The 23387-nt window shown below is 46.8% G+C and overlaps 2 protein-coding genes across 2 annotated transcripts in view; one reads left to right on the top strand and one right to left on the bottom strand.

The window, feature by feature from the left end:
- Positions 1 to 23387, top strand: part of COL26A1 (collagen type XXVI alpha 1 chain) — a 96645-nt gene that overhangs the window by 11123 nt on the left and 62135 nt on the right. The window contains exons 2-3 of the mRNA XM_063146803.1: positions 5847 to 5969; positions 8646 to 8743. Coding sequence (XP_063002873.1) covers positions 5847 to 5969; positions 8646 to 8743 — 221 coding nt within the window. The remainder of the gene's footprint in view (positions 1 to 5846; positions 5970 to 8645; positions 8744 to 23387) is intronic.
- On the bottom strand, positions 17140 to 17607 carry PFN4 (profilin family member 4). The gene has a single exon (XM_063146604.1). The coding sequence runs from the start codon at positions 17566 to 17568 to the stop codon at positions 17182 to 17184; it is 387 nt and encodes a 128-aa protein (XP_063002674.1). The 5' UTR covers positions 17569 to 17607; the 3' UTR covers positions 17140 to 17181.

The raw sequence follows: 23387 nt of genomic DNA, 5'->3' as shown, positions 1-23387 counted from the left end.
ATTTGTATGCATGTCACACCTGGTGAAATTCCCTCTTCATCGCAACAGTTAAAGCTGCAGGAGCTATACTGCAGCTATTCTGTGACCAGATTTCAAAGAGGGCAGGACTCCTGCAGCTTTAACTGTTGTGATGAAGAGGGAATTTCACCAGGTTCTCCATATATACAAATGACACCTGCAGAAATTCCCTTTTCAATACAACTGTTAAAGATACAGCAGCCCTGTCCTCCTTTTCATATGGTCACCCTATCTTTTGTAGAGTGACTAGATGCAAAAGAAGGCAGGGCTCCTGCAGCTTTAACTGTTGTGATGAAGAGGGAATTTCACCCTTCCTTGGAGCCTCTGTATGAAGGAGCCCAAGTTGTACATGAAAACACAGATGAACTAAAACTCTTGATCTGTAAGCCGTTTATAGAGCATTTGCTAAAACAGTCACCGATGGAGGCGGTTTTAAAGAACCAGCAGCCTCAAACTCCGGTGGGAGATGAAATCTGAGCCATCGCGTTTTGCTCAGCGGGTAGAAGCTACACTGTATCTGTTGCTAGCCTGGGTTTGTGCCAGATATGCTCCTAACTCTTTCTTGCACGAGTACATCTGTATGCAATAGAGGCAGCAGTGGCGGTTAGTGGGAGGCATTTATAATCTCCGAAACCTAATAGGGAGCTATTCTCCTTGCCTTTGCGTCGAACAATTTTGCTCACTGTGGGAACGGTAAAGATATAGGTTTACGAATAGGGTGGCCACTTTGGAATCACTGGAAAGGAAGAAATGCATCCTTGAAAAGAGAACAGAGGCCACACGTTTGCATGAAATGTGCACATGCTATTCTATGCGCATAGATGCAAATATAGACAGAACTGCAGTTATTTAAATGGAAATAACAGTATATCTTACCATAGTGTGTAGAGGACTGTAACCAGAATCATAGAATAGTAGAATAGTAGAGGAAGGGGCCTAGAAGGCCATCGAGTCCAACCCCCTGGCTCAATGCAGGAATCCGCCCTAAAGCATCCCTGACAGATGGTTGTCCAGCTGCCTCTTGAAGGCGTCTCGTGTGGGAGAGCCCACAACCTCCCTAGGTCACTGGTTCCATTGTCGTACTGCTCAAACAGTCAGGAGTTTTTCCTGATGTCCAGCTGGAATCTGGCTTTCTAAATTGTATAAGAATAAGGTGACCATATGGAAAAAAAGGAAGACCGGGCTCCTGTATCTTTAACAGTTGTATTGAAAAGTGAATTTCAGCAGGTGTCATTTGTATGCATGCAGCCCCTGGTGAAATTCCCTCCTCACTGCAGTTAAATCTGCAGGAGCCCTGTCCTCTTTTGTATCTGGTCACTCTACAAAAGAGGGCAGGGCTCCTGCAGCTTTATCTGCTGTGATGAAGAGGGAATTTCACCAAGTGCTGCATGCATACAAATGACACCTGCTGAAATTCCCTTTTCAATACAACTGTTAAAGACACAGGAGCCCGGTCCTCCTTTCCATATGGTCACCCTAGATAAGAATCTAATGCACGGGACGTTTCTTTTTTGTACGTTGTGAGTTTCATTTTGCAAGTCCCATCATTCAAAGGGTATTTCTCTGTGTGTGAGAGTTCTTTCTTTCTTTCTTTCTTTTAAAAACAACGCCCCTTTCTTGGTCTTCAAAGCAGGAATCCATATGTTCAAAGCCATGTCCCTCCCATAAAGATTAGAGGGTGCATCTGACAGAATGGGAAAAGCTTTTAATTATATTGCTTGTTTTATTGCCTGGAAATCCTTTATCCTGGGACGCGAGGGCTTCACCGCTTTGGGGAATCGAAACCAAGCCAGGGTTTCCCCTCCCAACGTTGCATCTTTTGATGGAGCGTAATCCCACTAAGTCCGCTTTCCACCTCATCTTCGTTTCCCAAGGATGCCTGGTAAGGAATAGACAGCTGGCTTCTCAGGAGGGAGAATTCTAATCATTTTTTTTTTTTGGTCCAAGAATATTGGAGTCTTCCCTCTGGGTTGCTTCCGCAAGGCCGTGCATTCCCCAAGGTCTAGGCCAGGTCTGGTGAATGTCACGTTCATTTGGATGTACTTCCTGTCCTTTCCCTGGCAATGAATTGGTTTGCCTAAATTCTCCCCTTGCGATGTTAGAAAAACGACCGCATATTTGTTATCGGTATTGAACATCACAGAATCATAGAATAGTAGAGTTGGAAGGGGCCCATAAGGCCATCAAGTCCAACCCCGTGCTCAATGCTCTTCCTAGAACACTCCCTGACCCTGTAAGTGGTATTCAGAGTGTCACTGCCCAGTGGAGGCTGGTGACTCTGACGTCAGTGGGGTGGTGCATCTGCTCTGGGTTTCGGTAAGAACCAGTCAGAACTCTACAGGGGGTATCCAAGGTGCAGAATCTCTGTTAGAGTTCTGACTACAACCTGGAGTGAATTCACCATCCCACTGATATCGAAGTCACCAGCCTTCACTCTCACTGCCTCTGAAAACAGAGGTGGCCTTTAGCCATCCCGTCTAGGACTACATTGCTTAAGTAACTTAAGTGATGAGGTGACTAACAAATATAGATTGTAAATAAATTACGTCCCTCCTTCTCCATGAGATAATTTAACCCCCTTTTAAAAAGTCATCTAAAAGTTTATACAGACATTTTTCTGACCTGTGTGCTTGGGAGGGGGTGAGCAGCTTAGATATATATCTACGTTGATATAAATTAGAAACGTCCAATCCTATATACGCTTGTGGTATTGTAAAGCTTGTTACTCGAGATCTATCAGATCGATTTTGCTCATTTTTGTTTTAAACTGAAGCTTGGGTTGATATGTAGAATTTTTGGGGAAGTTTCGAAAAGTTCAAGGTTTGAGCTTCAATAGCACTTAATTTCCTTCCTGTCAAACAGGCTGGGCAGCCGCTCTGCTAACATGATGATGGACAGCTCTGCTCAGCCGTTCTCGGCCAATCGGTGTGGTGTGAAGGTGGTCCTGGGTGCAGCTGTACAGTTAGGCTGTCACCACCAGCAGCAAGGGGAGGGAGGTGGCCAATCAGGGCACATCAGGGAGGTGTGGGGCTGTGCCACATGCAAATTTAGGAAGGGAGGTTCATTATGCATGAATTTGCATTATTCATGAGCCCCTCTGTGGTGAGGGGACTGAGTGGGGGGAAAGTGGAGCAAGGAGGTCCAGGTGGCACGGAGGGCCTTCTACCAACTCCGTTTGGTGGCCCAGCTACGCCCCTATCTGGACAGGGATAACCTAGCTTCAGTCGTCCATACTCTGGTAACCTCCAAATTAGATTACTGCAATGCCCTCTACATGGGGCAGCCTTTGAAGACAGTTCGGAAGCTGCAGCTTGTGCAAAATGCAGCGGCCAGATTGATAACTGGAACAAGGAGGTTCGAACATATAACACCGATTCTGGCCCGCTTGCATTGGCTGCCTATACGCTTCCGAGCCCAATTCAAGGTGCTGGTTTTAACCTATAAAGCCTTACATGGGTGGGGACCACATTACCTGATGGAATGCCTCTCCCGACATGAACTTACCCGTACACTGTGCTCAACATCTAAGGACCTCCTCCAGGTGCCTACTCCGAGGGAAGCTCGGAGGATGGCAACAAGAGAGAGGGCCTTTTTGGTGGTGGCCCCCCAATTGTGGAATGATCTCCCTACAGAGGCTCGCCTGGCACCAACACTGTTATCTTTCAGGCGCCAGGTCAAGACTTTTCTCTTCTCCCAGGCATTTAACAGCATTTAACAACGCTAAGTTTGTTTTTTAACAGACCCCAGAACTGTTGTTTTTATACTGTTGTTTTAATGTTTTTGATGGTTTTAAATTTTGTAGACTTTTAAAAAAATGTTTACTGTTTTTAACTTTTGTAAACTGCCCAGAGAGCTTCGGCGATGGGGCAGTATATAAATGCAATAAATAAATAAATAAATAAATAAATTATTTATTCCCCCATGGAGGAATTTATTCCCCCATGGAGACACAGGCTTTACACTAGTGAATAATACGTATATTGACTAGAGATGGACGGATTTGTCAGTTTCGCTTTCTCCCACAAACAGACTTTTCAATTCTCAAGTTCTTCCTCTCCCAAATACAAACGTTGTGCATCTGGGTAAATTCTGATTAAAAAAGAAACTTAAACAAAATTCTCACCCATCTGAACCAGCCCAATTCGGTATATTTATTTATTTATTTATTTATTACATTTTTATACCGCCCAATAGCATGAAAGGGACCATCTTCTCCCTTCCAGTTAAATATAAATAATATGTCAGGAAAAAACACACACTTGTTGAAATCACAGAGATTCAAATCCAGGCATTTAAGAGCAAAATACTCAAAGCTGGGCTGGGTTGGATGAAATTGTCAATTTTGCTTTCTTGAAAACCTTAACTTCGGTTCCCTTCAAATTTGGAGAATGTGAATTTTGGTGAATTTTGATCCAAGCCGAATCTAAATGAAATCCTCACCCCTCCGTAATCCTGACCTTCTCCCCTAGTTTAAAGGGAGAGAAACAGGAAGAGGTTATTGGTGAAAATAAGTAGGGAACTTGAAGTCCTCCAGATGATGTTGGACTACAACCCCCATCATCCCTAACCTCTGACTATGCTTGGTGGGGATGATGGGAGCGGGGAGACACACCCGCCCACCCCAGATGCTTTCTAGGGAACCCAGGATTGTTCTTTAAGAGTATCGGATTGTTTTTAAAAGAGGAAGTAAGCTTAATTTGACCTGTATTGGCTGTTAAAGAGTTTGTTTCCCAAGGAACAATGAGAGAAAAAGAATGAATAATAATGATGATAATAATAATAATAATAATAATAATAATAATAATAATAATAATAATAATAAAAATTATTTCTTACCCGTCTCTCCATTCTGATCAAGGCAGGGAACCACAATAAACAATAAAATACATAAAACTGAATTAAATCATAATCTACATTGTTAAAAACACCCTAAAAACATTCTAAAAACATCTTAAAATTCCACTGGATAGGTCTTGATAGCTTTCTTTAATGCTAATAGACTGTTAAGTTGATGAGTCTCCTCCGGCAGGCCGTTCCACAATCTGGGAGCAGCAGAAGAGAAGGTCCTCTGGGTAACAGTTGTTAATCTAGTTTTTGCTAGCTAAGGTAGATTCTTCCCAGAGGACCTGAGTGTGCGGGGCGGACTGTACGGGAGAAGGCGATCCCGCAGGTCACCTGGACCCAAACCATGTAGGGCTTTAAAGGTGACAACCAATGCTTTATACTTTGCCCAGAAATCAATTGGCAGCCAGTGAAGAGATTTTAAGACTGGTGTAATGTGGTCACCCCTAGGCTGATTAAAAACATAGTATACACTGTTAAAAACATCCTAAAAGCATCCTAAAATCCCCCTGGATAGGCCCACCGGAAGAGATCAGTCTTGATAGCTTTCTTAAATGCTGAAAGACTGTTAAGTTGATGAGTCTTCTCCGGCAGGCCGTTCCACAGTCTGGGAGCAGCAGAAGAGAAGGTCCTCTGGGTAATGGTTGTTCATCTAGCTTTTGCTAGCTGAAGTAGATTCTCACCAGAGGACCTGAGTGTGTGGGGCGGATTGTACGGGAGAAGGCGATCCCGCAGGTCACCTGGAAGGTGATCACCAACGCTTTATACTTCGCTTGGAAACTAATTGAAGGTGCAAATATGAGGGGGGGAATATTGACAAACAACAAAGAGCCAAACCAGAAATGTCCAGGCTTTTAAAATCCTTTCTCTTGATATGATTTGTGGTGGGATGGGCTGTATCCCTCTCATTTGTACATGTTGACCTGTATTCTGGATTAGCAATAGCCCATGGCTAATGCAAGTTTGTCTTCTGTTCCTCTCCACAGGCACTGGTGTCACTACACCGTCACCCGGACCGTTTCCTGCCAGGTGCAAAATGGCTCAGAGACGGTGATCCAAAGACTTTATCAGAGTTGCCGGTGGCCGGGACCGTGCGCCAACTTAGTGAGGTAACAGCCGCCTTGAAGGATTTTGCTTGGCTGGACCAATGTTGATTTATGTTATTTCATTTGTTTAAACTGCTTATATACACCGCTTGATATCATTAGCTTTCTAAGCGATTTGCATAGAATCTAGGGCTGTGCATGGACCCCACGATCCGCTTCGGAGCTTCTGAATTGGCCCCAATCCCCCTCAGCTGGGATCCAGATCCCTGATGAGATTCGGATGTCTAAATTATCTGGATATCTGATAGGTTGGCTGGCTGGCACTCAGCTTTCCTGGATGCCCACCAAGAACCTGCCCCATTCACTTATACCATGCTAGCCCCAATTCTTAAGATATCAAGTCCCTTGAAGAGACACAGACGGCTGTGTATGCTCACAGCGGGTCCAGGTAAGGGGCAGGGGGCTCACATGGCAGGGAGCTTCAGTTCGGTCTGAAGCCTTTCAGATCCATCCAACCCAATTCAGTCTGAATTGGCCCCGAGCCGATATGCTTAAGTTCCAGACTGATTCGGTCCGAATCGACCCGCTTCAGCTCAAAATTCAGATCCAGAGCTGAAGCGGGGTACAACAACTGTAAAACCAGACCTCTTAAATTCACTGCAACTTACTTCCAAGGAACAGATTTGAGGCTTGCAACTCAAATCCAAGGAGGTGGATTTTTGGAGGGCGATTTTTTGGGGGAGTGACTTTCCTTTCCTTTCTCCCCTCTCTCCTTTCCTCTCCTTCACCCCCTCATCCCCCACTCGCTCCCTCCCTCCTGTCCCCCACAAAACTCTTTTTCTTCCCCCACAAATAACCCAGCAGCTCCGCCCCGCGCTTACCCTAAAGGCCTGACCACAACCAGCCAAGCTCACCAAACTCCTTGGCATGGCCTGGGACTCAGGTAGCCCGAGGAGAGCACGTGCGCCTTTCCTTGCTGTTGCTCCTCTTCTACGCAGGCGCAATAAGGTGAGTCTCGGTGAGTGACTCAGATGAGCCCGCGGAGGAGCGGTGATGCTCTGGAAAAAGCACCGGATTGATGCGTCTTTTTCTCTGCTGCCACCGCTCCACTGAGCAGGCTCAAGGCACCATTTTGGAGGTCAGAATTTCTCCGGCCAGCTGGACCAGGAATCCGGGATTCTTGCCCAGCTGGTCGGGACATTTCAGAATCTCTTGGAAAACAGGACATTCCCGGTTTTCCGGGATGTATGGCAACCCTACCTTACTCGCATGTAAGTGTCCATAGGACTGCAATCTAAAACATGCCAAATACATTTGGATCCAAGTCTTCCTTGGCAGCATTATATTAGGAAAAAAAAATTCAATATACAAAATTTCCACAATTCCAAATATTCAGAGCAGGGTTAAGTCTCTCCTGAGTCTGTGGCTCTGTGCGAACATAAAACAGAAGCCCTATTTAAAAATAATTCCGATGCATTCCAATAAAGACAGGGGGCGGAACTCTCAATGCACGCTTAAATTTCAACCCGTCTTTAAATATGTCTGAGTTAATCGTTCGGATGAGGCTTTAAAAAGACCCTGTGTCTGGTGTAAAAAGATAAGAAGCATATATAGACATGGTGCTAAAGCCAAAACCAAGACCTCAGCTAGACGAGGGGGGTTGTAGGGCGACGGTCTCGTGATTTTGTGATCGTGAGGTCGTCGTCCTGGTCTGCATGCGGCGTGTGACATTGCGGCCGCCATTTTGAATTTATTTTTTAAGCAAGAAGGAGCGCCCAAGCGCCCAATATCCTCGGGATATTGCCCCGTCTAGCTATGGCCCAAGGTTGCAAGTCTTAAAGCCGCGGTACAGGGACTTTTTTCTTACGTCAAGGGGCTCATTCCCTCGGGAAATCTCTTAAGGCTGGTTTACCAGAGGTGGGTGGAGCCAACCCCCAAAGTGGGTGGGACCCAATCTGATCAGCTCCAGATGGCCTTGACCTGATCCGATCTGGATTGGGACCAATTCAGATTTGGGTCCGAAGTGGTACACAACCCTACTAAGAACGGCAAAGCATCCCCCCAAAAAAGAACAGCAAAAAGAGACCAGCACTGGAAAATAGATACTATTCAAACTCTCCCACTCTAAGTCTACTTGAAACCCCCGGGAAGAATCTGTAAGCTTTCAACTGGCACAATCCAGAAGAGAGAGGAAGATAAACAGCAAGATATCTTGCCGTGTGGAGCAAAGCTCAATTCCAATCTGAAAGGCAGGTCGGCTTCTTTGCCAAAATTCTAAACATTGTAGGGCAAATGTTTTAAACACACAGGAAAGAGACCGTTCCTGTGTGGTCTGTATGTGTCCCAGGAGACTGATTTTCTTTGGCCAGCTCCAAGCCGCGTCTCCGCAGCTCCTTGACCGTTTGCCTGATCAGCTTCCAAGCCGGCCTGTTTCTGGAAAATGTACCTTCAGCTCAAAACCCCGAATCCGCTCGTTCGTTTGTGAACCTTCCGCATTCAAAACCGGTGCGCTTTGGAAGTTCCCTTTCAAGCAAAACAAACCCTCCAAATTCCAACTTCCTAGCTATTCATAAAGGAATGGCCGTATTTCCCTGGAAAATCGCAATTCGCGTTTTAGCGTTTGGAGAATCCCTTGCTGAAATGTTGTTATTGTGCGTAGCAAGGAACTGTCTTTCCCTGTGGGTCGGCATGATTGGGGCTGTGCAGCCTTGCGTGACGTCTCGCTTGTGTTAGTTACAGGACTCTCATCAGGCCCACGTACAAGATCTCCTACAGAACGGTGACGGCCCTCGAATTGCGATGCTGCCCTGGTTTCACGGGAAGCAACTGCGAGGAAGGTAAGTCTACTTCCGCCCCTGCTTCAGCGAGAGTGTGTGCATCGGGCTACGAGTGTACGGAGCTGTTCACACAACGTCCTGACCCACCCTCAGTGGTTAAGTGTGGGTTGTTGTTGAACCGTGGGTTGTTTGTTGAACGTGTTGTCTGAACTCAGTGCATTTTCCGCAGGGTGGCTTGTTTATTTATTTATTTATTTATTTTATTACATTTATATACCACCCCATAACCGCTCTCTGGGCGGTTTACAAAAGTTAAAAACAGTAAAAAGTATACAAAATTGAAAAACCATCAGAAACATAAAAACAACAGTATAAAAACAACAGTATCCATTTAAAAACAACAGTTCTGGGGGTCCGTTAAAAAAAAAACACGTAGCGTTGTTAAAGGCTGTTAAACGCCTGGGAGAAGAGAAAAGTCTTGACCAGGTGCCTGAAAGATAACAATGTTGGCACCAGGCGAGCCTCATCGGGGAGATCATTCCACAGTCGGGGGGCCACCACTGAAAAGGCCCTCTCCCTTGTTGCCATCCTCCGAGCGTCCCTCGGAGTAGGCACTCGGAGGAGGACCTTGGATATTGAGCGCAGTGTATGGGTAGAGGCATTCCATCAGGTATTGCGGTCCCAAGCCATGTAGGGCTTTATAGGTTAAATCCAGCACCACCTGAACAATCCAACCACAAACCATGTTTTTTCCCAAGGTCGCTTGTTCAAGAAAAGACAACCCACACTGCATGCTTAACCATCACCCTTCAGAAGAAAATGTCTTCTGATATGAGGATGTGTGTGTTTACCTCCCAGTTGCAGTGATTTTCGTTCATAGAATCATAGAATAGCAGAGTTGGAAGGGGCCTACAAGGCCATCGAGTCCAACCCCCTGCTCAATGCAGGAATCCAACCTAAAGCATCCCTGACAGAGGGTTGTCCAGCTGCCTCTTGAATGCCTCTAGTGTGCGAGAGCCCACAACCTCCCTAGATAACCGATTCCATTGTCGCACTGCTCTAACACTCAGGAAGTTCTTTCCTGATGTCCATCTGGAATCTGGCTTCCTGTCACTTGAGCCCGTTATTCCGTGTCCTGCACTCTGGGAGGATCGAAAAGAGATCCTGGCCCTCCTCTGTGTGACAACCTTTTAAGTATTTGAAGAGTGCTATCATGTCTCCCCTCAATCTTCTCTTCTCCAGGCTAAACATGCCCAGTTCTTTCAGTCTCTCTTCATAGGGCTTTGTTTCCAGACCCCTGATCAAAAGACATGGCCATGTTATTATGCTGAAATGTTCACCTGCCTTACACTTTTGAACTTGTCTTATGTTTAGATGAGCTTTCTTATTTGGGTCTTATTTCGATGATTGTTCTTATGCTTCTTGCTTGTGATGTGACACCCTCATCAGTAGAATCACAATACAGAAAGCAGCATTTGGGAATACCAAACAGCACACAAGTGGTAGAAGATCTAAGCAATGTCAGGAAAAGGGGTGCACAGATTTTTATAATGCCGCGGTTATAATGTACAGAATCACACACTAAGCGTATGTGATTCTGTACATTATAACTTCAAGCTCTGCGCATTTTTGCCTGGGACCCAAGTCAATCATTTTTGGATGACAAAAAAAAAAAATCTTCTTTGGGACCGAGGAACGAATCAAACTTTTCCTCTTCTTTCTCCCACGGCATAAGCTCTGGGATGGTGTAACCAGTTGAGGTGGTCTGGTCTGAGGAAGGGTCCATGAAACAGGTTAAAAGAAACCGGAGGCCTGTAGTATATTCGCTTCAGGGGAGAGAGGATGGAAGCAGGAAGAGGCAGAAGGGGAGATGGCGGGACAAGGGGATGGGCTGGCTCAGTTCAGACAACACGTTAGTCAACGCAGCGTGAAAACTCCACTCAACGTTTGATTTTTTTGGGAGGTAGTCACCACACATGTTCTAACTCCACCCTTGTGGGACTGCGGGTTCCCGTGGCGTTGAGTAAAAGGCAACGTGACATCTGATGGACAGTTCTTTCGCCCTGTCTCTTCCCCCAGTCCTCCTGATGGTATCCCATCAGCCATTGCTGCCAAAAAACCAACAATCCCAGCGGCTGGCCTAGAATGGCACTCACTCCTTTCGCCGCTCTTGCCAGGGAACTCTGTAGCCAGTGGGAAAAGTCTACTCAACGCTACGGGAAACTCCACGGAGCCCTCCATACAACACGCAACACAACGGTTGTGCAGGAACTCTCCTCTGCACTGTGTGGATATTCTGCATTGAGTGTTTCCTCCCCAAATTCCACCGTGGGGTGGAGTTTTCCCTCCGGACAACACATTTCTCAACGGTGGTGTAAAAACTCCACCGTGGAGTTCTGACACCACCGTTGAGAAACGTATTGTCTGAACTGAGCCAGTGTGTGCTTTTCACACTTCAGTGTTAAGGATATTCATCGCATCCCTAGCACTGAGCCAAACTCTGTGTGTGTGTGTGTCCGCGCTTCTGAGCAGATTTTGTTACCCCAAAAAGAAACAAAAGGCTATTGCTATTGTTGTCTGAGTGTGCTTATTCATCTGTTTCGTATGGGATTTACTTTGCAGAAGTTGAGGTTGATTTTTTCTGGTGATGGATCCCTTTGCTATTTGGATCCATCACTAGATGGATCCAAAAAAAAAAAAAGTTATTTGTGAAACTGCTACTACAGCCCACAGGACCTCATTTGTATTGGCAAACTTTTGCATTCTGATAGAGTTGAACCATTGTTGAAACTCGCTATGGCTTATAACAAAATGTCTTGACCCTTTGCTAATAGGTTCAGGTTTTTGAGAAAAAGTAACCACTTAACCATCACCAGCTGGTGGGCACCTCCTTAACGCTGGGGGCTACGGATTGTTTCGATTATAATTATCTCAGGAATTTTAACTCTTCACCAGGCAGTCGATGGAAAAGACGTCCGCCGAGAGGATTTGCTGGCAGTTAGTGAAATTTGGCCGTGCAGTTCGGGGGCTTTAAATCCGTGCTGTTGGTTTCCGCTTTCGAAGGCGGACTGCCTACCTTCTTCACGGGATGCCCTCGTTCCCACGGTACACACCAGGGCTGTGTTTACACAGGAAATTCTGATTGGTTTTTGGGGGTCAGATCTCTCAACACCGTTGGCTTTCTTGCATCCGAACCACGGACTTCCCGGGGCCTTGTCTCCGATTCGTTCTTAGATAAGCTCCATCCCAGCCTGCCCCTGAAAAAAGGTGGGAGAAATGTCCATCAATTCCACCCCGATGAAATTTTATCCCTGTTTTGCTAGAAGCACTCAATTGCATTTGGTTTCTCTTCTCTAGCTGTCAGTGTGGGGCAGGCTGTGCGTTAAATATGTGCAGATGTGGGTCATTTGGTAGCAGTGACTGCAGATGCACGGCGTAGGGATGTTATTAGGGCTTGTTGTTATTAGGGCTCACCCCACAAATGGGGCTTGGACGGGTGACCTGAGAGATATGAGGCAGAGATTCAACTGGTGATGTTGCAAAACTTTAAAACAAACAGGCTCAGAAGGTGAGTTTTCTCAGCTCAAAGTCTGGCTGTATCTTGAGGAGAGTTCCAGGGCCCCTAAAATTCTTCCTCTTGAGAAAACATAGTCAAGGTGGTTTAGTCTAGTTCGTGCTGGTTTTGCTCTATTTTGGTGAGAAAGCTCCCCCCCGACGAAGTTTTGGGGGACAGGTATAGACCCCACCCGTGACCTAAAGCTTTGCTTTCCAGCCCCATTCATGTGAAGGAGAACTGTGCTTTTCAGTCTTCCACATCTGTGTGACAACCTTTCAAGTCCCTAGGTAATGGGTTCCATTGTTGTACTGCTCTAACAGTCAGGAAGTTTTTCCTGATGTCAATCCAGAATCTGGCTTCATGTCACTTGAGCCCATGATTCCACGTCTTGCGCTCTGTCTTCTCCCAGAACATCACCTATAGAGCCACTGCGAAAAGCACCACTGAAAATCGTGTCTGCGCACGTGTTGCTGTGCTCCCACGATGCATGCTGGTTTGAGCGGGCAGTGAACCGGTGCCGGGCAGCAGGGCTGAGTGGGGAGTGGCGGACGTGAAATGTGGGAGGACAGAGCTATGGCCACCACATGTAGAGTGGACGTAGTCTCAGAATGAATTTATTGGAGAAAAGCTGGATGTGTTTTGGCCTCTCGCTTTTTATTAGGCCTTTGTCAAAGGGTTATAACAATGTCTGCAGAAATTATTAACAACAGATTGCCTTGTATTATAAACACTGGCTATTAGCATCAGACGAACTCCAGGAACTACTTTTGTGCAATTGGGTGGGTGGGTGGGGTGGGTGGGGCGCAGGTCCTTCAATTTGCACACATTTCCGAACCGTTTGCACAAATCTCTCAGCAACTTGCGCAAATCCAGCTGTAATTCGTGCAAATCTCCATGATTTGCGCAAATTGCGCAGATGTTTGCGCAAAGTGCAGAACTTTTTTTTGGGGGGGGGGTGGGAACTGTGCAAAATGGCCGGAAAATCCATGAACTGGCTCGACTCACTGCAGACTCAGTCGGGTGCACAGCGGGAACGGGAACAAATTTCAGGGCGTGGGGGAGAACCTAGGGAAATTCGGTCAACGCCATCCCCCAGACTGATTTTTCTGACATCTCTACCTCCAGTTCCCATCAACCCTATCCCCACATGTCCCAGGCTCAAAGAAGCTGCAGGTAAACCGTGGGCGAAGGAATTTGTGTTTGCAGAGGCTCTTCATTAACTCCCGAATTGTTTTGGCTGCTGTCTGGGTCCAGCTAAGTTGATAAGATAACGACAGACTGAACGGGAGTTGTTGCTTCAGCTTTTGAGGGATTTTACTCAAACAATTCTCCTGGTTAATAAGCTTTAGTTTCTCCCTCTTCCTCTCTCTGCTTCTCTCTTTTTGGAGCAAAGGGGATTTTAGCTACAACAGGAAATGAGCCCTCTGAACCACCCAGCCTGCTGCATCTTGATATAAAGACCATATGGAGGAGAGCAGCCCAGAGGTGATGGGGGATAGTTATTGCAAACGTGCATCAATTTGATTGATTTGAATCCAAGATGACGCTGACACCTCCACCGAGTCCGTTTCCCTCCTCCCGCACGCTTCGAAGTTCAAAGCTTAGGGACCGTCTCCTGGGAGGGAAAAATGTCCCCCCCGCCCACTTGGAAACTTGGCACCAACTCGATGCCGGCCAGCTAATGACGACCTTGGGGTTTTTTTTTTTTACTTTCGCTAATATCAGATGTCAACTCTCCCTCCTTTCCCTTCTTAGATGTAGACGTTCTTTATTCTGTAACCGAATTGTGCAAATTCAGCAAGAGCGAAGCGAAATTGGTCTGTTCGCCCAGCTGCGATGGGAAGGGTCGTTGATACGATGCGATTCCCTGACTGTTCAGAATTGGGTTTAGAATCAGCCTTCCTAAAGAATTCCAGCTTTCTCTCCCTCTTTTAAAAAAACAAGTTTCTAGCCCTGATGGTTGCAGCGCTTCACGAGGAAGTGTGTGCAAAATGCTTGCTGATTTACCAGAATATAATAATGGCTGACAGCTGTTGACAGACCTACCCAATAGCCTTCAAAGGATGCTAGAAGCCGGCCCTTTTGCAGAATACAATTGTTGCTGGTCAGGACTGAGAAACTGAAAGAACTGGGCATGTTTAGCCTGGAGAAGAGAAGATTGAGGGGAGACATGATAGCACTCTTCAAATACTTGAAAGGTTGTCACACAGAGGAGGGCCAGGAAGTTTTTCCTGAAGTCCAGCCGGAATCTGGCTTCCTGTAACTAGAGCCCGTTATTCTGTGTCCTGCACTCTGGGAGGATCGAGAAGAGATCCTGGCCCTCCTCTGTGTGACAACCTTTGAAGTATTTGAAGAGTGCTATCATGTCTCCCCTCAATCTTCTCTTCTCCAGGCTAAACATGCCCAGTTCTTTCAGTCTCTCCTCATAGGACTTTGTTTCCAGACCCCTGATCATCCTGGTTGCCCTCCTCTGAACACGCTCTAGCTGGTCTGCATCCTTCTTGAATTGTGGAGCCCAGAACTGGATGTAATACTCTAGATGAGGCCTAACCAGGGCCGAATAGAGAGGAACCAGGACCTCGCGCAATTTGGAAGCTATACTTCTATTAATGCAGCCTCAAATAGCATTTGCCTTTCCTGCAGCGATATCGCACTGTTGGCTCATATTCAGAGATGTTTATTGCTTGAAAAAAGCTTTGTGGATTAAATGGCAGACCTCTTTATCGTCTCCCAATAAGGTGGACAGGTTTTGGGAAACACGACACCCACGCCAAAAGTACCAGATGTACCCAATGCAGCTATCCAATGCCAGGTCGGCCTTGCTCATGTGCTTTGGCGCATGGCGTTGGTCAACTGTGAGGGAAGCGAAGCCCTCTCCTCAACCCGACCCTTTACATAACAGACACCCTGACAGCTGTCTGTTGATTTGCATATTTCCGTTGCCCTTGAACCAAATAATAATAATAATAATAATAATAATAATAATAATAATAATAATAATAATTGAACCAAACCATTCTTCACATTATTTATTTTGGAATCTCGCTGTATGGATTTCTGCCCGTTTCCTGTTTTAATCAAGATTCGCCTGTGTTTTTAATTCCTTGCCTACTAAATATTCCCAGCACAGCAGAGCTTTCTTATCATATAGAAATCTGGTGAAGTGCACTCCCCTTTTCATCCACCAACGTGGAAAGGAGAGCTTTTGAGCGGTTTTGCATCCGTGGAATTCCTCTTCCTTTCGAGCTTCGACGCGTTCAGTATGTACTGCAAACTGCAATGCCTGTCGTGACCTTACCGGAAAGGGGGAAAGAGACCTGGGGATCTCTGTCGTGTTCCCCCTCTTGCTGCCACATTTGTGGTTGTGGCTGCAGCGGCAAAACCTGGGCTATTTTAACAGGGAAGTAAGGCAGGGAAGGAACTTGTTTCTAAGCGGAATTGTGCTTCCAGAAGCCCCGTGCCTTGTTTCCCTGCTAAATCGGCATGAATTTTGCCACTACTCCTGTGACAAATTTGGTGGCGGATTTGGCAGTGGCAAATTCAGCCACGAGGGTATGGTGCAGCCCAGTTTGGGTTCTGGGAGTGGAGGGGAACGTGGCATGATTTAGTGGGATCAGTGAAGGCAACCACGCTCATTTAATAGGTCTGATGTTAACTCAATACTAGAAGCGTGGCGCCTTAAAACAGAACCCTCCACACCCAAAAGGGAGCTATCGGCAGACTTGAAGGGACCCCAAAGTTTGGAGAAGTACAAAAAGAATTTAGAAAAACATCCCCCCACCAGAACCTGCCTCCGCTTCCCATGGGACTTACCTTTGCCATCTGTTTTCCTCCTTTAGAGTCAAGCTTTGAAAGTAAGATGGGGCTCTTTGATTTTCATAGATCTATGGCTGCAAATAAAGGGCCATTTCCGTAGTTTGTGGCCCCAGATCTATGAAAACAAGACAGCCCCCCGGTTACTTTTAAACCGCGGTTCTAATGGATGAAGACAGATGGCAAAAGTAAATTGGGTGGGCAGCGGTGGCAGCTGGCCCCAAAGTCCAGCCCTGGCTATACCACTGCAAGAAGGTTGCCATGGCATAGGAGCAGCTTCAGGGGGCGCCTTTTGGGTACAGGGCCTTAGCCCGTGTCCGGCTACACCAACACTTGACCCTGGTCTGGGTGGCAACTGCTGTTGCAGCAGTAAAACCTCAGCCCGTTTTCTCCTATCCAGGGTCACTGGTGGGAGGGCGCTTCCTGGACGTGAGGGTGTCTCCCACCTTTGTGGTTTCTCTTTGCCTGCGGGGTCGGTCTCTGGACCTCGGTACCCAGGGCTGGCCCTACCGTGAAGCGGTAGGAAGCTGGTGCAGCAGGCGGACGAGTATGGGAAGGGTGGCCCTCTCCCTCCCCAAAGGCTCTGCAGCTTCTTGGCCCTGCTGGCCGTGAGGTCAGGAAATCACGAGACGTCCCGGGATCTTTTGTGTACTTTGCCGAATGCGCAGGCACCACGCGGCTCCTGAAGGCGGGAACAGCTTAAGGACAGCGCCCTTGCGAGGCGGGCGCATGTGTCTGCACCAGGAAAAGCAAACTACCTGGTGGCAGACAGGCGGCATATCCGGGGAGAGTAGGAGGCGGCATTGGCAGGGCAGGTCCCCACTTCAGGCGGCCAACTGCCTTCGGCCGGTCCTCTCCTCTCCGTATACGTATTTCAATTACATACCTAGTGGATGCCGTTTTGGGGAGTTTGCATGTGTTTAATGCTTTAAAAAGGGGGGAAAGGGGGGGAGGGAAACAGCAAAAGGATGAGGTTGGAAAGGATGTGGGAATCCACACAGGTCTTAAGTGGGTGCGTCGTCGTGACTTGGGGACAGGCCTTCTCCTTCAGCAGAGGCCCACCTGTTTCCCGCTCGGCTTTCCCCCACGCGCGAGGCTGGCCTGTCGCTGCGTCTTTGCCTTGACGCCTTCAGTTCCCCTTTCCTCTGAAGTAATCCGCCAGCTTCTCCACTGCTTCCACGCACACACTGGGGTACATGCCTTGGGAGTATGTCCCCACCAGGACGAAAGCCCTGGTTTTCACCAAGATCAAGCCGTTGTCTTTCCCTTTCAGGTAGATCGACTGGTCGTCCGCCCGGACGCACTTGTAATGCCGCTCCTTGAAGTACAGGCCCTCCCTCCGGACTTGGAGCAAGTCCTTGTAGAAGGCTTGGACGAACACGGGGGCCTGGCTTTGGATATTGAAGCCCGGGGTCATTGCCAACACGGAGGAGTCCAAGATTTTGATCAGGGCGGCATTGGCCACATGCTTCGTCCTGGTGAGGCTGTCGATCAGAAGGCTTTGAGCTTGGTTCATTTTCCTTCGGTCCTCAGTAGCTAAGGTCCCAGCGGCTTCCTTGGTTACGTACACAATCTAACTGCCATGTTCTTCTCCCAAAGAATTCTGGGAACTGTAGTTCGTCGAAGGTGCCGAACGCTGGCTCCTAGCAACTGGCGAGTCTGAATTCTGGAATTCCATCTTCCTTTTTTGTTTTTAATTCCTGTTCCTTCTCCCCCACTCCACCCCATATGGAGATAGTGCAAGTGTTATTTTCTCCTGTTGCCTTGAAAGAGAATGGTGTGTGTGTGTGTGTGTGTGTGTGCACTTAACCCCTCACTGATCATTCTTATTCTCATATCTCTCTCCTGTGCCGCCTCCACTTAGGCAAAAGTCCTACAATGCTATGCATGTTTAGATAGAACAAAGTCCTACAATCCTATGCAGGTTTATGCAGGAAAATGTCCTACAATCCTATATAGGACAGACAAAAGTCCTACAATCATATGCAGTTTTAGACAGGGAAAAGCCCTACAACTCTCAGCATTCTCCAGTCAAGCAATACTGGGAGTTGCAGGACTTTTTTCGGTCTAAACATGCATAAGATTGCACCCTTAATGTCAGCAGTGGTGACAAATTGAAAGCAGAATGTCTGAAAATTTTGTCCCCTGCTCTTTTTTTACAGGTTAGCCCAATATTTTTTTGTTGCAGCAAACATCAATGCCTCCTAAGTCAACCCAAGGCCAGTTAAGTTATTTGGGTACCTGAGGCAGAAAATCCAACAGACACCCCCCTCCAGAAGTCAAATTACAATAATACATCAAATAGCAACAATTTGCTGCCCATTCATAACAGCCTCCTCACTCTGCCTCACTACAGCCTTAAGTCTAGGGTGACCATATGAAAAAGAGGACAGGGTTCCTTTATCTTTAACAGTGGCCTAGAAAAAGGAATTTCAGCAATTGTCATTTGTATACATGCAGCACCTGGTGAAATCCCGTCTTCATCACAGCAGTTAAAGCTGCAGGAGCCCTGCCCTCTTTTGTAACTGGTCATGCTAGGCAGGGCTCCTGCAGCTTTAACTGCTGTGATGAAGAGGGACTTTCATCAGGTGCTGCATGCATACAAATGACACCAGCTGAAATTCCCTTTTCTATATGACTGTTAAAGATACAGGAGCCGTGTCCTCCTTTTCCATATGGCCACCCTACTTAAGACAGGACGGACTATGTGATTAACAGCCTTTTTGGTAACCACGACTATCTGGTGCGTCTCATGTACCTTGTATCGTTCCTCTTCGTACGTCGCCTTGTGAGGCCAATTTGCCCTAAGATGTAGTTTATGACTACCTTGAGTAAAGAAATATAAATATAGAATACAGGTGTACAGAGTGCTTCTGAGTATATGCAGAGTTGTGGGTTTCTCTCACTGCATGGCGGCCACACCCACGTACCTACCTGGGATTAAAGGATAAGTTTCTAAGTTAGAGGATGTAACCTGCTGTGACCACTCTCATTTTAGTCATTGTTAATAGCTGCCTCCCCTTTCTTAATACAGGATCCTTCCGCACACACCATATGTTCTTGGGAGAAAATAGAGATATGAATCAGGGCTAAGAGTATTGTTCTAAGCAAGTATTGGCCTGGATCACAACCCGGGGTTTGTTGGTGCACGCTGCCCAATCACTCCCGCTGCAAGCCCACACCTCTGGCTTCTCTCTCCTCAACAAGCCAGAGAAATAACCAACAGCAAACCATTGCTCAAGGAATGGTGTGACGTGGCAGCTCCTGACAGATAGCTCCATTAGGGTTCTGACTGATACTTTATTGCATTTATATCCCACTTCCCCACCCTCCAAGGACACCCAAGTGGACGTACATAATCTTCCTTCTCTCCATGTTAACCCCAACAACAACCCTGTGAGGTAGGCTGAGCTGAGAGTCTGTGACTGGTCCAAAGTCACCCAGTGTGCTTGTATGGCTGAGTGGGGACTCAAACCTGGATTTCCCGACTCCCCGTCCAACACTGTAACCACTATATCACACTGGCTCTCCTTATTCAATTACAGACCTTGCGTTTTGGCACAGTCCTGGTTATATATACAGAGCCTCTGTGTGTATACACTTTACGTAGGCGTTAGCTCTGTTTTCACCTTTGGGTGAATGCAGGGAGTAGAGGCCGGTGTGCATGATCCTGCCGCTCTGCATTCATTCTGGGTCAATTTTGTTTGAAAAGGGCGAAGGTTGTCTCTAGTCGAACAGGACTTGCAGGTTTTGTAAATACTTCAAAAGCATGCAGAAGCAGAACCTCCAAATTAGATTACTGCAATGCACTCGACGTGGGGCTGCCTTTGAAGACGGTTCGGAAGCTGCAGCTTGTGCAAAATGCAGCAGCCAGATTGATTTCGGGAACCAGAAGATTCGACCATATAACACCTGCTCTGGTCCACTTGCACTGGCTGCCTGTATGTTTCTGAGTCTGATTCAAGGTGCTGGCTTTGACCTATAAAGCCTTACATGGCTTGGGACCACCATACCTGACGGAACGCCTCTCCTGATGTGAATATACCCGGTCACTACGTTCAACATCTAAGGTCCTCCTCCAAGTGCCTACTCCAAGGGAAGCTCAGAGGATTGCAACAAGAGAGAGGGCCTTTTCAGTGGTGGCCCCCCAATTTTGTAATGATCTCTCTCGATGAGGCTCGCCTGGTGCCAACATTGCTATCTTTTCAGCACCAGGTCAAGACTTTTCTCTTCTCCCAGGCGTTTAGCAATATGTAATGAGCCTGGGTCTATTTTTTAGGCTTTAAAAAAGTTGTTATAGTGGTTTTAAATGTTCGTGTATATTGTATGTTTTTGTGGTTTTTAATTTTTGTATATTGTTTTTAAGTGTTTTTATCTGACACGAACCGCCCAGAGAGCTTCGGCTATGGGGCGGTATACAAATGCAATAAATAAGAATAATAATAACAACAATAATAACAACAATAATAATAACCCCTTTGAGGCAAAGAACGAAAGGAAACAATGCCTGTATATTACCACCTTGGAATCTCTTAAAATCTATTGCGGAGCCTTTTCTTTTAATGATTCCTTTCCCGGTCCCTAAAAGCGCCTTCTGCCAAACAGACTTTCCCCTTGCTTTTTCTTCTTAAAGAAAACCATTTACATCTGCCAGCAGCCTCCTCCCTGCTCCAAACCTGCAAAGAGCAAACCGCTGGGGAAGGGTTCGTTGAACAACACCAGATCTGTTTCCACAGCGGGCCTGAATGCATTTGGTAAGCCGGCCTCCCTGGGAGATGGGCGGCTTTTGTTTGTGCGGCTTCCAAAAGCAGTCCAGGAGTTTTCCCTTCACATTGGAGCGAGATCTGGTTTCTTGCTCTGAATGCTCGCTTTCGCCAGAAATGCATACAATGGCTCCCTGCACGGGAATACAAACAGCGCAGGCGGGCGGGCAGTGGGGGCGGAACGAACCGTACGTATATCACAAAATAAAATAAAATCGAAACATTTCTGGGGGTGAAATCTTAAGAAATGACACCTGACGCTGCCTTATATGGGGGCCAGAACGACACCTTGTGTTAAATTGTTATGGACGTGGAATGAAAAGTGCAGAGCCAGTGCAGTGCAGTGGCTAAGGTGTTGGGCTGGGAGTCCGGAGATCCGGGTTCTAGTCCCCACTCGGCCAAGGAAACCCGCTGGGTGACTTTGGGCCAGTCACAGACTCTCAGCCCAGCCCACCTCACAGGGTTGTTGTTGTGAGGATAAAATGGGGAGGAGGAGGAGGAGGATTATGTCCGCCACCTTGGGTTCCTTGGAAGAAAAAAGGCGAATAATAATAATAATAATAATAATAATAATAGAAAAGCAGGATCTAACACAATGGCCATGTATACACCTAAGGGTGCAGAGGAAGGGTAGGGGAGGAATGCAGACTTACCTTCTTCTACAATCCTCCCCCAGTGTCTAGACGGCTGCGCGATGTCCCGGAAAGGACATTTTGTTTTCCAAAAGAGGCGCCACGTGCAGGGCGAGAAAGATAAGTGTTAAAAAAACAAAGAAACCCACGCCCACCCCACCCCGCCATTTCTGGGATGGCGAAATTGCTGCCCCCCACCCCCGAAGGGCACAGAGCCCCCCCCGAAACAGCTCCGTGCCTGGCCCTGCTACTCGCGGGGAGAAATGGAGAAGCTGGGACAGGCATCCACACCACCCACAGTCCTTGGTATGGTCAAGGGACCACAGGCAAAATCAGGATAACCGAGGGGTTGTCCCTGCTCGCCCCCCGGATCTCCTGTGCATCGTTTGGGGACGATTTAGGGACGACCCCAGGGAAAAGGGCTGGTGTAGACAGTCCCCATGAAAGTGGTACATGGAATGTGAATTGTGTCCCAGCTGTTCTCAGTGCACTTTGATACCGCTATAAAGCAGTAGGTTCTTTGATGTGATTGAGCCTCGTGTGGCGCAGAGCGGTAAAGCAGCAGTTTCTGCAGCTGAAACTCTCCCCATGGCCTGAGTTCGATCCCAGCGGAAGCTGGTTCTCAGGCAGCTGGCTCGGGTCGACTCAGCCTTCCATCCTCCCGAGGTCGGTAAAATGAGTACCCAGTCAGCTGGGGGAAAGGTAATAACGGCCAGGGAAGGCAACGGCGAACCACCCCACTATAAGGCCTGCCAAGAAAACGTCAGCGAAAGTTGGCGTCCCTCCAAGAGTCAGTAATGATTCAGTACTTGCACGAGAGGTTCCTTTCCTTTCCTCCTTCTTTGATATGAAACAGGTCCTTCGAGTAGCCTTTACCCGGCTTCGATTCGAGCTGATGGGCACAATGATATTACAGGGTAGATTCCAATGTATTCCATCGAAAGATAGACTTTGTATGTGTGGCAACCCTGAAACAGAAGATTTAGCCCACTATTTACTTGAATGTTGTTTATATTCAAAATGTAGAGAACGCTCTCTATCTGTGTTTTTAATACGCATGAGAAACTGGACAGCGAAGGATAAATTGTCCTTTCTCTTACGTGGCTCTAACTATGTTGTGACCCAGAGGGTTGTTCTCTTCGCTCTTAAAGCAGCCAGCATAAGGAAAAAAGAATGAGGAAAAAACGGATTAATTAATAGTTTTTATCAAATGTTGTAATATACAAGGGGCCTTATTAACTGTCAGTCATATAGAATATATCATAAGTTTTTAATTAATGTCTGTTCTTAATGATTATGTGATTTTTTGAAATGTTTTGAAATGTGATTTTTTGAAATGGTCAGAAGGCTTATTCAATAAAGATATTCATTAATTCATTCATATAAAGCAATAGCGTAGATCTAGACTGATCTACGTTTTGGGCAGGAGTTTTTCCCGGCCCACCTGGAGATGCCCGGAATTGAACCGCGGACGTTGTATATGCAAGGCAGAGGCTTTGCCACTGAGCTACATTGTTCAAGGTGTTTGCTCCAGGCTAAATTTAAACCTAAACTTAAACTTTACATTTAGGTAAAGTTTTATACTGCTTTATAGCGATATTATATTACTACTTTATAGCGATATTGAAGCGCTGATTCCAATCAGAACGTTGCTGAACGTTCTTAAGCTGACCTGGTATTCCCCCCCTTCAAAATAAAACTGGTCAGCTTAAGAGCGTTTAGTAAGAGGCACAAAGATTTCATTCGGTCTGCATTTTTAAGCAAACCAGGCCAATTCACACTTCCCGGTCCTGTGCAAATCGGAAGGCAGTTGTCCTTTTGCGCGTCTTTGACTTTTGAGATGAGGTGGTCAGCTCAACACCTCCCCTGTACCAAAATGCACACGGACGTTCATCTGATGAAAAAAAAAAAAGACCTAAAATGAATTTTTCAGACATCTT

Source organism: Elgaria multicarinata, chromosome 22, assembly GCF_023053635.1.
Source record: "Elgaria multicarinata webbii isolate HBS135686 ecotype San Diego chromosome 22, rElgMul1.1.pri, whole genome shotgun sequence".
NCBI lineage: Eukaryota > Metazoa > Chordata > Lepidosauria > Squamata > Anguidae > Elgaria > Elgaria multicarinata.
Note: the sequence above shows the minus strand (reverse complement) of the source record. Positions and strands in the feature narration are given on the sequence as shown.